General features: G+C 41.4%; 1 protein-coding gene across 1 annotated transcript; it reads left to right on the top strand.

Annotated features, from left to right (window-relative positions):
- Positions 1-3,347: 3,347 nt before the first annotated feature.
- WIPF2 (WAS/WASL interacting protein family member 2) lies at positions 3,348-16,937 on the top strand. Its single transcript, XM_039873572.1, has 6 exons — positions 3,348-3,506; positions 4,217-4,333; positions 4,658-5,314; positions 10,928-11,134; positions 12,521-12,622; positions 12,855-16,937. Exons 3-6 carry the CDS (start codon positions 4,795-4,797, stop codon positions 12,893-12,895), a joined length of 870 nt encoding a protein of 289 aa, XP_039729506.1. The 5' UTR covers positions 3,348-3,506; positions 4,217-4,333; positions 4,658-4,794; the 3' UTR covers positions 12,896-16,937.
- Positions 16,938-17,589: the final 652 nt, after the last annotated feature.

Raw genomic sequence — 17,589 nt, 5'->3', positions numbered from 1 at the left:
TGTGTGTGTGTACGGTGTTTAACAGATGAGAAGTTGTGCTATAAAGAGGAAAAATGACTTGCCTAGCTAATTTATTTCTGAATTAAGAGTAGAATTCAGGTCTGCCAGCTTGTTTTTCCCCCATAACTTCTGGTTTTCAGATGTTTTGTTTGAGGATATGTGTGAATCCCTTTTTTGGATGAAATTTTATGTGGAAGTCCAGTAAGTGAATAGATAAAATCAGAGCTGCTCTGGTTATAGTGGGATTCTGGGACCCAAAGTAAATCCTTGGATCTCTATGACCTCTTGTATTATTGCCCTGCATTGTGCTGTCTTTGGCATTTACTCAGTAGCCTTTTGTTGGGAGCTTACTGTGTGTCAGGGACTTGGCTAGGCATACAATTTAGAAAATCCCCATAATTTTACTCTGTAGTTATATATTGCTTGACTATTCTACAACAAGAACTAATTTATATAATTAAAGAAAGGGAGGGAAAATATGCAGATAAGCAAAAAGAAACAAATAAAAATCATCTGTAATACCATTGCCCATAAATGAGACAGTTTCTGCCTTCTAGGGCTCCTAGCATAATGGCTGAGACAGACAAGTCAATGGGCAAATTCTGTGCTATGCACAGATAAATGAGGCCACAAAGAAGGGCAGGGAGAGGAGGCAATCAGAGGAGGCTTCTTGTGGGGAGGTGATAACTTGAGCTTAGTCTTAAAGCATGAGTAGGGTTTAGCCAAAAAGAGAAGAAGGATGGGGAGGACACTTAAAATTGAAGAAGCAGAATGTGGAAGGGTGCCGATTTGTGAGAAAGCACACAGAAGTTTAGATTATTGTTTGAGAAGGGGGCATGGTGGGAGGTGAAGCAGGAAGTGTAGGCTGAGGGTTTGGATTTTTCTCCCAGTGGTGATGGGGAGATGTTGAAGTATTTTCAGGAGCAGGAGTAACCTAATTAGGTTTGTATTAGAAAGGTCACTCTTAACAGTGTGGACAGTGAGTTGGGAGTTGAAACTGGAGATAGAAGCTTTTGCAATTGAAAACCGAGGGTCTGGACTAAAGCAATGAAGATGGATAGTGGAGATGAGAGACACTTTGAAAATAAAATCTTAAGGGTTTGATGACAGAAGGAAGAGTGAGGAGGAGGAAGATTTGAATGACTCTCGTTTGGGAGACTGAATGGTGCTATTTCAAGAAAAATTTTCTCTTGTAAATAGCGCCCAAGTGTATCCATTCCTTCCCAAGTGCAGAATGATGGTGCCATTTGTGGAGAAGACAATAAGTTCAGTTTTGAATGAGTTTAGTAATATTTTAGTAATAATTTTCTCTTTATAAAAGTAATATATTCAAGACATTTGTGAACTGTGGATAAGCTAAAAGGAGCAATTGCCCGTAATCTAATGATTCATAACGGTTTTCTTATATCCTTACCCTTCCTCCTTCCCTCCCTTTGTATCAATATTCTTTTTAAAAAATAAGTTTGTGCTTTATATACATATTGATTTCTAATCTGCTCTTCTTACTCATTAATACATCATGAATGGCTTGTTATCATTAAATGGTTAGTGATATCATTAAACATTTTTTTTACTGTACTAAAAATGTGGAAAAAATTAGAGAATGCCAATAAACATGGAAAATGTTAAAGTATCTGTAATTAACCTTTGTTAACATATTGTATATTTTATATCTTTATTGTAGGAAAACTGGAAAATACAGATAAATATAAATAATTATTACTCAAAGTTAACTTTTGCTAGTATCAGTGTATATCCTTCCATAAATTTTCTGTACGTGTGCACCTTTTTTTTTCCAAATGTCATTTAGTTACTCTTTATTGAGCTTTTATTATAGTTGGCATTGCGCTAAGCTCTTGAAAATTGTTATTCTCAAAACTACCCTGTGAGGATAGGTTCTGTTGTTACTCCTGTTATATAGAAGAGAAAACGGGAATAATGCTATATTTATCGTTTTATAATATTTTTTTCTTGACTGTGGCAAACATTTACTGCCATGAAAAGATATTTATTTCTACATATTTAAGAGCTTAAATGGCATTTCATTGTATTGTTATTATTCTTTTTGGTTGAACTTTCAGATTATTTTCAGTTTTATGCTATTATAAGTCATTTTTTGCTATATTATTAACATCTTTTTGCACTTCTTCAATTATTTTCTTAAAGTTAATTCTTAGAAATAGAATTCTTGTGCTAGACTTTAAATTGGTGTTTAATGCATAAATTACTGTCTAGAAAGAGCATACCAGTTTATCTTACTGCAGATATACAAAGGTGTTCCTGTTTCCCTGAATCCTTATGACTCCCATAGGGCAGTTATTTATTCTGCACATTTTTTGAACATCTACAATGTGCCAGGCACTGTACAACACTACTCACTATGGTCCGTGCCTTCACGAAGCTAGTGGTCTCTTTAGTTATAATTTTAACTTTTACCGGTTTCATATGTAAATAATGGTACTGTGTTTACCCTTTATTTCTTTTATTGCAGTTGAAATTTATTTTTTCATATTTGTTGGCTCTTTGATTTCTTTTACACAGTGTTATTCATATCCTTTGCTTATTATGTTATTGATTTCGAATTAATTTCTACATCATCTTTATATGTTAATGCTTTATAAATTTAGGACACTACTTTTGTGTCTGTCACGTATTACATTTGTCACAGAAAGTTTTTCCTTCCAGTATATCATATACTTCTTTACTTATATTTCTAAGTAAATAATTTGTAATATGCAAGACTGTCAATCTTTTCCTGTATTTTAGTTATCATGCTTGGAAAGTCTTTTCCATAGCTATTTTTCCATATAGTATTTCTATGGTTTTATTTTTTTTACACTTAAATTTTATAATTCAGATAGAATTTGTTTGAGAGTAAGCTGTGAGGTAGGTATTTAACTATTATTTTTTTCCCCAAAATTACCAGTTGTTACTAACATCTTGTATTTTAACAGTCTATCCTTTCTGATGAAATACACTTTTATTATTTCTCATATAGATCTGGGCCCGCCAATGGACTTTCTGTTTTGTTCCATTTATCTGCGCTCCTGTTGTAGTTACAGGAATGTTTTAAGATTTAAAGAGATAATGAAAGTAATGTGCTTAGCACAATGCCTGAGGCATAGCAGGGGCTTAATAAATGTTTGCCTCGATGATATATGTAAAGCGTCTAACACACAAGCCTAGTGCATAAGTACTCAGTAAATATTAGGCTTCAATCAGAAGTTTCTGAATACTGCTGTATTCAATACTACAGATGCCTGATTAGGTTAGACAGACATCTCATGGAATCCAGTTTGGCTTAAGGCATTTATCCCAAACATGTGATGAATGGGACTATTTGGGGTGAACTTACATACCCCTCTTCTTCCAGGCAAACACAGAGCATCCCAAGCTGAGTAGAGATGAGCAGCGGGGTCGAGGCGCCCTCTTACAGGACATCTGCAAAGGGACCAAGCTGAAGAAGGTGACCAACAGTAATGATCGGAGTGCACCCATCCTTGAGAGTGAGTCTCAGCTTCATTTCCTAGTGAACCACCAGGATCCTAGGATTGACTTGGAGACTTGGCTGGGCTGTCATTTTTATTGTTGAGTCTTGAGTGGGAGAGTTTTGTTCTGGGACGTTCTTTGGCTGTCTTCCCATCTGTTCATTTGAATACCTGAGAAACTTCTTTTTGACCTTTGAGAAGCATTCTGAGGGTTAAGGCTCCCATCTCCTGCTGTCACTAGTGCTTGTTAGGGCACATCCTTGGCTGTTCTCTGAGGAGACCACCACATTTTGAAAAACTACTCAGCTGAAGCCAATGATGATTTTGTAATTGCCACAAGTGTCCATTCTGAAAGGCTTCTGGAGAGTTTGTGCACATCTGGGTCCCTCAGCCCCTTACCATCTGGGGCTATGACAGGAGAGCCCAGATAACTCTGTTGAACATGTCTTTCTCCAGGTTGTCCCTCTGGCCTAAATAAGGGAAGATTGGCCTTTTATTCCTTTTATTCTTTTCCTTTCATCACAGCAAAGAATTTCATCCTTACATGAAGTTGTGGAGCAGAGAGGCCTAGCTTTTCTTTTTTTCTTTTTTCTTATTTTTAATGGAAAGGCAAAAGCAATGATCATTTGCAAATTAGAGCCCAGACAGAGCAGGACTTTCTCCTCAGGATTGAGGTGGTCACCAGCTTGGGGCATATGAAATGAAAGCCCTAATGGTTTGCTTTCCAGAACCCAAAGGAAGCAGTGGTGGTTATGGCTGTGGAGCAGCTGCCCTGCAGCCCAAGGGAGGTCTCTTCCAAGGAGGAGTGCCGAAGCTCCGACCTGTGGGAGCCAAGGATGTTTCAGGTATCTGATAGTCCTTTCTTAGGTTATTACCCAAGTGCATTAGTTTCTGATGGGTTGCCGGTGGTCCATCTGGGGTTGAGGAGTGCGATAGAAGTAGAAGGAAGGAAAAGTGGGAGCAGGAGAGGAATTATAGAGTAGAAGAAAGCAAAGCCATTAAATAAAAATGTTTTCAGCTTATATCAGTATTATTATGGGTCCTGAGCCAGATAAAACCCAGTCTTATTCAAATACTTGCCCTGCTGCTGTGCAAGTTGCACTCATGAGGCTGGGTGAAATAGTGATACTGACCAACTGTTGACCCGGTGCTGTCTGGTATATTTGTAGAGAACCTAGCTGGTAAGCCAGCCCTGCAAGTCCCTAGTTCTCGAGCTGCTGCCCCAAGGCCTCCAGTGTCTGCAGCCGGCGGGCGCCCTCAAGATGATACAGACAGCAGCCGAGCATCACTCCCAGAGCTGCCCCGGATGCAGAGACCTTCATTACCGGACCTCTCTCGGCCTAATACCACCAGCAGTACGGGCATGAAGCACAGCTCCTCTGCCCCTCCTCCGCCACCCCCAGGGCGGCGTGCCAACGCACCCCCTACACCTCTGCCTATGCACAGCAACAAAGTCCCAGCCTACAACAGAGAGAAACCCTTGCCACCCACACCTGGACAGAGGCTTCACCCTGGTCGAGAGGGACCTCCTGCTCCACCCCCAGTCAAACCACCTCCTTCCCCTGTGAATATCAGAACGGGACCAAGTGGCCAGTCTCTGGCTCCTCCTCCTCCGCCTTACCGCCAGCCTCCAGGGGTCCCCAATGGACCCTCTAGTCCCACGAATGAGTCAGCCCCTGAGCTGCCACAGAGACACAATTCTTTGCATAGGAAGACACCAGGGCCTGTCAGAGGCCTAGCACCTCCTCCACCCACCTCAGCCTCCCCTTCTTTACAGAGTAACAGGCCACCTCCCCCAGCCCGAGACCCTCCCAGTCGGGGAGCAGGTAAGTGCCTGGGAGCACCGAATTTTCCTACTATATCGAGAGTTGAGCTTATCTTTTCATTCTACTCCCCAAGGCTCCACGTCAGTGATTGTAGAAAATAAGAATTCACTTATTCAACAGGTTTATTGAATGCCTTTTTATGTGTCAGACTCTATTGTTAGGGAAACAGCAGTAAATAGAAAAATATAAGAAATTCCTGTTCTCCTGGACAGTCAAGAAAATAAATTAGTAAAAAAGAAGTTGTGTGTGTGTGTGTGTGTGTGTGTGTGTGTGTACAGACATAGACACACACACAGTATGCAGATGCTTTAGAAGAATACAAAGTAGAGAAGAGGGATAGGACATACTGGTGGGAGTGGGGTGATGATATTTCCAGTTACAGGGGCCGGGGGTGAGATTAGGGTTAGGGAAGGCCTTACTGATAAAGTGACAGTTTAGCAAAGATCTGAAGAAAGTGAGGGAATACACTAAGCAGGCACTGAGAACAGCAGCTGCAAAGACCCTGAGATGGACGGACAGCAAGGAGGCCATTGTGGAAGGACTAGAATGAGTGAGGGGAAGAGTGCCAGGACATGGAGGCCAGAAAGCTAGATTTCCACATTGTAGGGCTTTGTAAAGACTTTGGGTTTTATCGCATTGGGAGCCACTAGAGGGGTTGGAACAGAGAAGTTGCATTGTTTTATCTTTTAAAAAGATCACCAGCTCCTATGTTGAGAACAGACTACAGGAGGACAAAGGTGGTGAAAGGAGATCACTTATGAAGCTGTTGCAATAAACTGGGCACATGGGTAGGACCACAGCAGGTTTGGGGAAAGATAGGTATTCAGTTTTGGACAAGTCAAGTTTGAGATGCCTAATAGACATTGAAGAGTAAATAACAAATTGATGACTGGGTATGAGACTCTGAAGTTCAGGGGAGAGGTGTGGGCTAGAGAGAGACATTTGAATGATTTTGAAAACTACATGAGGTCTGAGGCCTGAGGCCCTCCTACATTAGAAGTTAGAGAAATGAAGAGTACCAAGCAGAGGAAGCTAAGAAAGAGTGTCTAGTGAGGAAGGAAGGAGGGAAATCAAGAGAGTGATGGAATAACTCCAAGATTGAGTGAGTGATGAATTGTGTCCAGTGCTACAGCTGGGTTAGTTAAGTTGAAGCCTGAGAATGACATTGGTTTCAGCAACATGGGAGTCATTTTTTGGGACCCATTTGAGTAGTTTTAGTGGAGTGGTGGAGGGACCATGAAGGTGAAAGTCTAATTGGGTTTGGTTCACAAATACAGGAATAGGAGAGGAATTGGAGATAATAATATAGAAATCCCTTAAGGAGTTTTCTGTAAAGGGGAGTTGGGGGTACAGATAAATAGAATGGTTGCTGGATGAGTATGGGATTGAGAGTTAGGTTTTTTTCCCTCCCAGGATGGGAAATATTTTAGCATCTGTTTGTTTACTCTTGGAATAATCCAGTAGAGAAGGGAGAAATGTCCTTAAGGAGGTAAGAAGGAATGGAATCTAATCCTTAGCTAAGGGTTGGCCTTAGGGAAGAACACAGATAGTTCTTCCATAGTAACAGGAGGGAAGGCAGAACATACAGGCCTTAGAAGCAAGTGGGTAAGGGATGCAGTGGTAGGAGCATATGGAAAGTTCCTTCTGGTTTGCTTCTCTTGGCAAAATAGCAAGGACATCTGTTAATGAAGGGAGGGAAGGAAAGGAAGATTTGGAGGGAGAGAAAAGGGCATACAGTGGTCATGTTGGGAGCATGAGAGAGTGACTGGAGTAAGGAAGTGGGCTTAGGATAACTGGGAACACCAAAGACCCCCTTGGGATTAGGGGTCTTCTATTTAAAGTGAAGTTAATCAGCTTGGCGTGTGTTCAGCTGTGCATTTGCAGGTACTGACTAGGGGCAGAGTTGTATTTAACCAGGGTTAGCATTTTTTAGGCATATTTGACTAAGGGAGAATAGGACAAGGGAGTTAAAGGTGTATATTAAGGGAGTGAGTGTAACAATGGTCCATGGTTGTAAACTGGGTGAGGAGGGGATTAAGGAACCCTATAAGAGATAATTGAGGTTGTGTAATCATTTTGCAGAATAGCATGACTGAAAGAGTGAGGGAGACCATGACAGCTCTGGAGCCTTCTTAGGCCCAGGAATTTTGGCTCCCATGTCCTCTCGTATCATTGGACTTTGAGCCACATCCCCCACAAATGGCTTTTGAGCTTTTATTTTAAACAGTCAGTCCCTACAGGTATAGATCATTAGGAAGTTACATCACCAAGAAGCATGTGTAAAAAGCCCATTAACCTGTGCTGCTGCTTGGTTAGGTGAATGGAGATTTGTACTCTAGGAGCTGGCAGTCAAAAATAAGGCAGTCATACAGTAACCTGGTACCTTCCTGACCCCTTATCTCCCTGGCTTTAGTCATAAGGATATAGTCCCAAGGTGGCCTTTGATTCTATGAATTTAGGTTAAATTTTTTTTTTTACTTAGGAATTTTTTTAAAGACCTTTCTTCTGAGCAGTTTCTGTGGATTGAACTGAGTAGTTTTAAATGTCTGCAGAATTCTTTCTTCTCATTTTTCAGTTCTTTCTTTATGGTTTCTTTAGAAAAATATGAAGTTTATGAGACTCGTTCTGTCCATTAGCCATCAGCAACTCTGAGGCCTGGCTGAGGTCTCAGCCTGCTTTCCATTTCAGTAACCAGAGCAGCAGTTCTTAAGAGTGATACAGTGAAAAAATATTGAAATGTTTTAGTCAGAGATCTTTTGAGTATTGGCTTATATTTTTTGTATGACATTGAGGAGATCACTCTGATTCTCTGGTTTGTTTCCTCATCTGTTAAGTGGTGTTCACAGTACTTTCAGAGGTGGTTGTAAATAAATTATGTGTGAAAGCGCTTTACAAACTGTAATATGCTGATGAATGTGGGAAATTTTCTATAAAGGACTTCCAGGTAGTTCATAAACTTATCTCTATTATTAACTTGTATTATGACAATATTATGTGATAAAGTACTTTTGTTTCTATGTGAAGGAATATGGAATCTTTTTCTTCCTGGGGTGCTCAGGGACCAAAAAAATCTCACATTATTGGTCCATAGAGTTTTCTGAATTTTCTTTTGCAGAGTGAAACATTACTTTTACAGGTTTTTTTTTTTTTTAAAAAAAGATGAATCTCATCGTTCTTTCCTCAAAATCGGATTTACCTTAGATTATGAAAGGCAATCTCCTACCCCATCTTTTACAAATTGCTTGTTTCTTAGGGTCTTTGGTTTCCAGCTCTGTTACTTGAAACAGATTTAAAACTAGACATGATAAAGATCTCAGAAACGTACTGGGGATGGCAGAACCTGGTTGGGATGACCATCCCCGAGGTAGAGCGCTGAAGAAGCCAAGTGGGTTGTTCTTGGTCCTGTTCTGTTTTGTTGGTTCACTTTGGCTCTAATCACTGCCATCTGCTCGATGTCTAGCTGCTGTCTTTTTGAGCCTAGCTAACCCTGTCTACCTTATTCTCCTGAGCCCTGCCCTAGGAGTAGATAACAAATTCTTGGGTCCCTGAGAAATCTGGAATTTAGGGAAATATTTTGAGGATGACCTGAAAGAGCTTCAGTTTGGGCAGAGTTGGAATGAAAACAAGGTTCAGAGATCTGCTGGGGTTTCCCTTTAATTATTGCCTCTAGTGGCCCTTGTCCATGCTTAGACCTTGAAAAGAGTGAAGGAAAGTTGACATTCTGTGTGCGTCTTATGGGAAATGAAAACTAACGTTTACTGGGCTCGCAGTGCCTTGTCCACATCATCCCATTACTATTTCATGCTTAACTGTGGTCACTCTACAGAAATGACAGTAATTCAGGAGGAACAGTAAGATATGCTCATATTACTAAAACAGTGTTAAGCTGAGTAGTCTAAATGTTAACAGTCCATTAAGCTGAGTGGTCTCTCCATATGCTATTTAGATAGCAGCTATTTATTGGACATGGCCTAGGTACCAAAAGACACACTTCCATCTCACTGGGTTATAAATTTGTTGGAGAGGTAAGATAATTATAATACTTGGCAGTAGTTATGAAAAGCAGTGTGAGGATAGTAGAAAGAGCAAACATGTGCTGGGTCTGTTAGATCTATGACCTTAGACAAATAACCTGTGTCCCAGTTTCCTCATTTGTGAAATGGGGATAATACCACATTCTTTGCCTGGGTGATTGCAAGAATTTTTAAAAATTTAATGTATGTAATGCACCCAGGACAGTGCCTGGAACATAGTGGATACCAAATCAATAATAGCTGCTATTACTGTTAATGCAAAGCAGAGAAGTAATATAACTTAAACATATTAGAACCTATTCCAGTGGTGCTGCCATTTCTTCAAAGATGCTTTTGATGTTACCTTCTATTTAGTGACAAATTTTTGTCTTTTAAGATTGAATTTTATTTTTCAATGACTAAAAAGCAGAATCAGACGTAGGTAGGAATATTTTTGTTATTGTTGATACAACTTCAGAAATGAGATATAGCCATCATATAATAATATTTATGGATCTGTCTGATAAACTGGGTTTGGAGCGAATTCCGAAAGACATGTTTCCAATTTTTTTGAGCAGTGAGACTATCATTGCAGATATGTAACTTCCACAGATGGACTTATTATATATATTTTGAAAATCATTCATTTTAGTCTGTATTACTAAGTGCTAGAATAAGTGACATAGCCTATAAATGCTTTGGGTGAGTAAAGAAGAAGGGGCTCAGAATAGAGTGGATTGCTTTGGGAAAGCCTTGATAAGATGGAACTTGAGTTGAACCTTAAAGGATAGGTATGATTTGGAAGTAAGGGAAGAGGGATGGCATTTTCAAATATTGTGGGAGAGTCGCAAGAGCAAAGCATACGAAGATTGATTGAGTACCTACCATGTGCTGTGCACTTGGCTGAGCTTGGGAGCTCAGGTGAATGGGCACTGCTATGACTTTAAAGAATATACAGTATACTAGGGAAGAGGCACATATAATGAATAATCATAGTACAATATAGTAGAGTGGTAGAGAGAGACAGAGGTAACAGTGGGAGTGCAGAAAAGGAGTACCTAACCCAGCCTAGGAGTCAAGAGAAGGTGAGATCAGGCTAACTGACATGGCGTAGGGTACTTTGTGAGAAAAGAGGATAATTGGAGGAAACCCAATCAAAGTGGAAGCTAAGGATTTGAAACTTTATGATGTAGGAAATGCAAAGCCCTTGAAAAAGTTTGATCAAGTATTTTTAGAGAGATTAGTGAGTTGGTGGTATGCAGAATGGATTGGCAGGGTAAAAGATTAGAAGCAAGGAGAACATTTGGGAGGCTTTTTGCGGTAGAGCAGGCTAAATGTGAGGAAGGCTTGAATTAGAATTGTGGAGGAAGACATGGAAAAGCAGGGAAAAAAACATCAAGAATAGGTAGAGTTCTTGACTGACTTGTCATGGGAAATGAAAAAGGGTCATACATTTATTCCGAACTTTAGTATCTGGAAGAACAATAATGCTGTTAAAGAAATAGGGATGAGAGGAGGGTGAATGTGATATTTAACATGGTGCCCAGAGACTCATAGAGCTTCTACATCCAGACCTAACTGCTTTGAATTTTAATTGCAGCTCCCCCACCTCCACCACCCATAATCAGAAATGGTGCCAGGGATGCTCCCCCTCCCCCTCCACCATATCGACATGGGTCAGAACCTCTGAGCAGAGGAAAGCCCCCACCTCCACCCTCAAGGACGCCAGCTGGGCCACCCCCTCCTCCTCCGCCACCCCTGAGGAACGGCCACAGGGATTCCATTACCACTGTCCGATCTTTCTTGGGTGAGTAGCTAGCAGTTTTAGTCTCCTAGTTCCTGTGGTGACGTATTAATTCCTGTGACCATCGTAGAATGGGAATGGTCTCTTGATATCCTTCATTCACAGCAGTTTGTTTCCTGACTTTATACCTCAGACTTCTAGGCAGTTCGTTTCCTGACTTTATACCTCAGACTTCTAGGCACTGTCAAATGACATCCCTTTTCTTATGCAAATTCTAGGCATGGTTGTGTTGAGACATATTGAAGTAAAATCAGCTGGTGTCATGCTACCTCTAAAGCCACTCTGTTGCTCCCCAAGAATCATTATTTGTGGTTACCTTTTAAGTCTAATTTGTGGTTACCTTTTAAGGAGACTTTATCCTTTTCAGGATTATTCAGACAGGAAGTATGTGTCATCCTAGGAAGAAGAGCTTTCTGGCCCTTGAAAAATAAAACACTGTACACAACCTTTATCTAGTAATTCAAAGCCACTAACTAGCTGTGTTACTTTGAGGAAGTTGCTTCACTTCTCTGGGCCTCACTTCCCTTATGTGTGAAATGAGGAGATTGGCTAGATAAGGAGTATGTCAGATTAATTTTCTCAAGATTATCCATGAATCTTAGGCCCCATAAGAGATTCTTATTCCTTAAGTCTGGGATGGAACCCCAGGCAAAGGTTGTCCAGAGGGTATCATTAGACCCTCTGCTGAGGACTCCTGGAAAGATCTGTACCGTTTCTTTTAGCGCTAATACTCTGTATTCGCTAATGGTTGACTCTTCTCTGCCCTTGCTCTAGTTCCTATTAGGTGGACCAGGGTTTTTGCTTTGAAGATGAGTCTTTTGGAATGCGATCAAGCCACACCCACATTTGAGCTTTCTTGTAGAGGGGCCATGGAAAGTAGGAGCATGGGCCATGAGATGGCTGTCCCTACTGCATTGCAAAGCTAAATGAGAGTAACCTAGGCCAAAAGGGAATTATCCGGTCAGATCTCTCACTAATTGGTGACAAATATTCCCATTTTAGGTTAATTTCTACCAATTCATAGATTCAGTTCAGTTGGTTTTCCATAGTATTAGTCTCTAAGATGACTGTTAAAGAACTATATTTCTTCTCCCATGCAAACACATGGGCTTCTTTCCTGTTAAATGCCTGATTTTTAGTGGAAAGACTTTTAAAAAAAAAAACAAAACAGTTCAAACACTAATTTCTTTATGTAAAGAGCCTATGAGGACATCCTTTATGCATACAAGGCACATAGAGAGGTGCTGCTGTTGTTCTCAGACACCTTGGTGTAGTGAGCAAGGCAGGCCCTCAAGTTCATCAGAATGCATAGAGACTAGTAAGGGGAGGGTCAGGTATGTGGGAGCACAAGAAAGGGTGATATGAATTAATATTCTGTTCCTTTTGCAGATGATTTTGAGTCAAAATATTCTTTCCATCCAGTAGAAGACTTTCCTGCTCCAGAAGAATATAAACACTTTCAGAGAGTATATCCTAGCAAAACAAACCGAGGTGAGGGGTAGTCATAAAACTTTTTCCATAATTGCATAGAAAGTAGAATTGGTGTGCTTTTCTTAGGTTAAAATTTGCTTCTCATCTGCATTTTCTTTTAAAACAACAAAACCTAGTCCCCAGATTTTAACCATTAGCTTAAAGAACCTGTCCCTCATTTCAGGAATATTTGATTTATTCAGGGTCTCGTGGGTGACCTTGTATCTGTCGTTTTTATTGTTATTTTTTTTAGCTGCCCGTGGAGCCCCACCTTTGCCACCCATTCTCAGGTGAAGCCTGGCTTGGTCCTGTTCCTCAGGAAAAGGATGGACCCACTTCTCTTCTCAGATGGTCCCTTCCATTCCCCTGAAACCTGCATGAGAGTTCCTGACATGTTTCTCCAGTGCAGCCAACCTCTAGACTCCAAGTGTCCTCCCCGCTCACCTCCATCTATGCATCTCGTCTCTGGACTTGGTGATTGGACTCTTTATATTGACAGTAGGGTCTCAAACCCTGCATCCATCCCTCCTCTAGCAAGCTCTGCTAGCCAGATGAGGATGAGGAAAAAGCGTCCATGTCTCCTGCTTTCCTCTCGGGGAAGGGTGCCTTGTTGTGATGAATTAACTCATTGTTGGGGCAGGGTGGAGAAAGGTACTCCTACCTCCTCCTACCCACTGTGGGGGAAGCTTGGCAGGTATATTATATTTCATCATTTAGGAGGCTGACATGGCCAGAACTTTGGCGTGGGATGGGGGTGGGGAGCATTTTTAGTGAAATAGGAAAGGCGTTTGCAGAAAAAAGATATGTTTTAAAGGCCAAGTTTGGAGAAGGGCAAGGAAATGGGTCTGTTTTATTTTTAGGGATATTTTGGTTTTACTCTTACCCCACCCCATGCCCTCACCCCAGGAATAAGTTGGGTATAAACACTAAATACTAATCAGTTGAACTAAACATCTAATAGAAAGAGAGGGTGAAGTAAACTGAGAGCCTTTTAGAGCTAGTCAGTTCCTCTGCAGCAAAGGGAACAGGAGCCATTTGGGTCCTCTGGGACTCCCTGCCCTATTTCCTCAGGGTGCTGAGGCTGAGGGATGTTTTTTCTGCCCCCACCACCCAGCCCTCAAGAGAAAAGTCACTTTCATTCATTTTTTTCTGGATTCACAAACCCTAAAAACTTCAGTGGGAGGTAAGAAGATAGGGCCTGGACCTTGGCCTTAACTTTAACCTTGACCTCGAGTTCACCTCAGTCTTTTCTGACTGGCCCTGAAGGCCATTGGCCCTTTCAGTCCTGTCCAGAAACTTCAGCCCCTGATGAGTGCTCCACAATGACAAAGAAGGGACCATGGAAGGGACTAGCTCTGTGGGCTACAGAAGACTAAGGCCTACTCGCTGTAGTGTTCACAGCCCATCTGACTGAACAGACTCTTCTTTTCTCTGTCACCTTTGCATTCCCAAGACTGCAAGGGTTAACACAGCAGAGTAGAGAAGGGTGAGCAAGTTTATGGGGGTAATCAAAGATTCCTCTGTGCCAAGAAGCACAAAGACTTTGGTGAGGTGTGCCTCAGCCCAGTTGATATAACTTGGCAGCCAGCAATATGTTGTTTCTTCGTCTTCCAGGTCCTAGTTTAAGACCACAGAGAAAAAGGAAGTTTCCAGTCTAGGTAGAAACTGAGCCTGGATGATGGGAAGGGGCTTCCCCCTTCTCCAAGAGCAGGATGGGGCTCCTGATCTCCACACACAGATGGTTTGGTTTGCTACAGCTCTTGCCAAGTGCAGAGGCTGCTCAAAGCTTGGAATAGAGCAGGCAGGCCATGGCTACTCATTGAAATGGTTGGGGAAAGTCAGTTAAAAAATTTCATCATCTATATCACAGGCTCAAACCACCTTATGGAGCTTTTTAATCTCTTGGATCACAGACTAAGGATCTGGGTATGGTACCAGGTGAAACCCAAGTCTTCCCAATACTAGATGAGAGTAGGCTCAACTTGGGTTATTTGTATGGGGTCTGCTATTTTTTGTTATCCCCTGGACCACATTGACTCTTGGGACAAACCATGATCAGGTCTGTCACCAAACTTTTTCTAATCATTATTTATCGTTCTTATTTTCAAATCTGTTAGCAGTTGTCTCCCAGCAGTGTCCCCAGCATCCTGAAGTGAATAGAACTGAGAGAGGGGACACTAGTGGAGGGAACAGGAGAGAGTACAAGAGTGGATAGTGCAGCAGAGTTCCAGGGTAGATGCTGACCAGTTACTGAACTTGGACTGTGAAGTCTTCCCATTTATTTTTGAAATGGGAGTTGCTGCCTTTGTACAATGTTATCAAAGTGTATTTTCCTCCCTTTACTCAAATATAGAGCATCAGAATAAGTATTACAAGTAAAAGCCAAACCCCAGCTTTTCATTGGAGCTGATGTCTTCCTCCCCTATGACCTGCTGCCCTCATATTCCCTAGCATTTGGACTGTGTCACATGGGTATTGTATTTTCGTTTTCTTGGCCTCATGAAAAAAGGCCCAAGCCTAGATCTAGTCAGATGGATTTTGTTCTTCAGAGCATGTTAGTGACACAGTACTTATTTAAATGTCTTTGCCTTATACATTGTTTGGTCCCTCTGTTAATAACAGATTTATTATCATGTATATTTACTATTGAGGAATGGGAATGTGATCCTTATAGTTATTGATCTATTTTGTATGTTGTAAAAAGCTTGTAATATAGGTTTAAGGTGGGCTGGCTGCAAGAGCACTAAAACGTCTCACCTTTTAAACTGCTCTTTTTATCTGCTCCTGGGAATGTCGTCTCTTCAGTGGGAGATTGGGTGGTCTCATGTTGAGGCTGTTGCCCAGTCCCATTAACCCCCTTATCCCCTCCCAGAAGGAAGAGACATTGCCCACCTTAGCATCAGGAAGCTATGTTAAAAGCCCTTGTGTGGGTTTGGTTTTATGATGTTTTTCTCTGGCGGGAAAAACTTAATACTGTAGTTGTTCCTTACTGCCCTTTCTGGGAAGCAGGGCAGTGGCCTCCAGGTTTTTAAATGAGCTAGGTGCCCCTCTTCCCCTCATCCTCTCTGGTCACCAAACCTGGATAAAAGCACTTCGATATTCCAGGTGTGGATTTTTCTGTCATGGGGATTTCCTCCAGCAGCAGAGCCCCGTCATCTTCACAGCTGTGCCCACAGAGTGAGAACTCTTAGGTCTACCCCACCCAATGGATATGAAGCTGCTGTCTCCAGAAATTCATCCTACCCCTCCCAGCTAGCAAAGGCAAGGAGACTAGCCACTGGCCATTGCACTGGGAGCATCCCCTCACGCCACGGCTTCCCAACTTGAAACCCAGATTTACCTCTAGGGAGAGGTGAGAAAAAATTGTAAATAGACTTGCTACAGAGCAACTCAGGGTTGGGGTATGTTTTAATTCTCCTGATCACTTGAAATAATCTGTAGGCTGAGTGCTTATGGGAGTGGGGGAGAAGTGTGACTCCAGGGTCTTCTGTGAAGCTCTGGGGGTGGAGTATAGGGCATCTGAGGCCCTTTGATGGCACTACACTGAGCTGTCTGTCCTTCTGGAAACCCAACCTACAATCAACTGCGAATCAAATTCTTCACATTCCAGTTGTAGTCTTTCTTTCCCTATTAAATCTCAGTCCCTGGCTGTGTAGTCAGGGTGGCTTTCTGTAAGCCACCCTAATTTAGGGAATGGAAGGCATTACAACTTTGCCTTCAAGACTCATCTCTTTAAAGCAAAATGAAAACTGCAACCACCTTCAAAACACAAAAAAAGGATAACCTGTTTAAACGAAGGAAGGGTTTGGTTTCATTCAACTCCACGTTCATTGTGCCTTGTGTTAGATTTCCGTGCTTTCTTCCTCTCTCCCTGTTTGAAGCAATTAAAATCTTCCTTGATAACTGCTGTTTCCTCCTTTCTACTATTGTTTCTAGCATCTTAGTGGGTTCCCTAATGTAAATCTCATTCCACTGGTGGCAGAGGGGCCAAGTTTATTTTCTCATGCCTAAATTTTGTCATTTCACACGACAACCAGCATGGAAGTCGTAGTCAACACTGAATAAAAGACTAGAATGACATGAGTGAAGAGTGTGAGTGTGTATGTGTGTGTCCATTTGTCTGCATGTGGATCAGTTTCTTTAAAAAGAAAATAATTTATTGTATGATTTATTTTGGAGTTATATTCTGATTAGAGTGCTCCCTCTCCCAATTAGCATTCATTCCCCCCGCATCTAAAATGTGCAATCTGGTCTCAGGTTGGATTCTTTGGTACATTTGTTTCTTCTGGATGCCATGCAGTTTAATTAAACCTTGTTTAAAAATGAAAACAAAATACTTAAAACTGTGTACTCTTGTCTGTCATATGGTGGCATAGGGAAGAAAATCTGTTGCCTCATATTCCAGGTTGTGTAGTGGTTTGACTCCTGGTCTTGTAAGAAAGTAGATACACTGACTTGGGCAGAAGTATCTGCAGCTTCCTGAGAGTTTTTTCTCCTTCCCTCTGCCGTTTCGAAAATCACAGTTCTGGTTAGTCATGCCGACTGGGTGATTGTGATAGAGTTGGTCATTATTTATATTTGCCACCTAACTCTGCTTATGATTTCAGGGAACCCAAGGACACCCTCTGGCCTTGCATCCTTTCATTATATTCCTTATGATTCTTTTTGCCTGTGTTGCATGGCAGATTCTCACACTGAGGCATAGAAGAAAAGGTGGAGGAAGAGCATGCAGACTGTATTTTTATGTGGGTGTTAGCTATTTTTCTTCAGCGCTCTTTAAGTTAAAATCTTAGCTGGCTTTCTTAAACTTTGCCTTTAGGTGTAAAAATTAAAGCAGACATTCTCTGCTTACTATGGTCAGCTGATATAATCACCACTAAGACTTAATGAGCTTAACTTGCACTTTCATCACTAGCTAAGGTCTTGAATTTATTTCCCATACTGATGCATAATGGGTGTATGAATCACTCTCACATAATTTAGATATA

This window comes from Pteropus medius, unplaced genomic scaffold, assembly GCF_902729225.1.
Source record: "Pteropus medius unplaced genomic scaffold, Ma_sr-lr_union100, whole genome shotgun sequence".
Lineage (NCBI taxonomy): Eukaryota > Metazoa > Chordata > Mammalia > Chiroptera > Pteropodidae > Pteropus > Pteropus medius.
This window is presented reverse-complemented; position numbering and strand designations above follow the sequence as displayed.

What these genes read in the sequence shown, in the direction of transcription:
- WIPF2 (XM_039873572.1), top strand. Translation starts at nt 4,795, where the DNA reads ATGCAGAGACCTTCATTACCGGACCTCTCTCGGCCTAATACCACCAGC. An exon ending in CCCTCCCAGTCGGGGAGCAG is followed by an intron (nt 5,315 to 10,927) that starts GTAAGTGCCTGG and finishes TTTTAATTGCAG; the next exon opens with CTCCCCCACCTCCACCACCC. An exon ending in TCCTAGCAAAACAAACCGAG is followed by an intron (nt 12,623 to 12,854) that starts GTGAGGGGTAGT and finishes TATTTTTTTTAG; the next exon opens with CTGCCCGTGGAGCCCCACCT.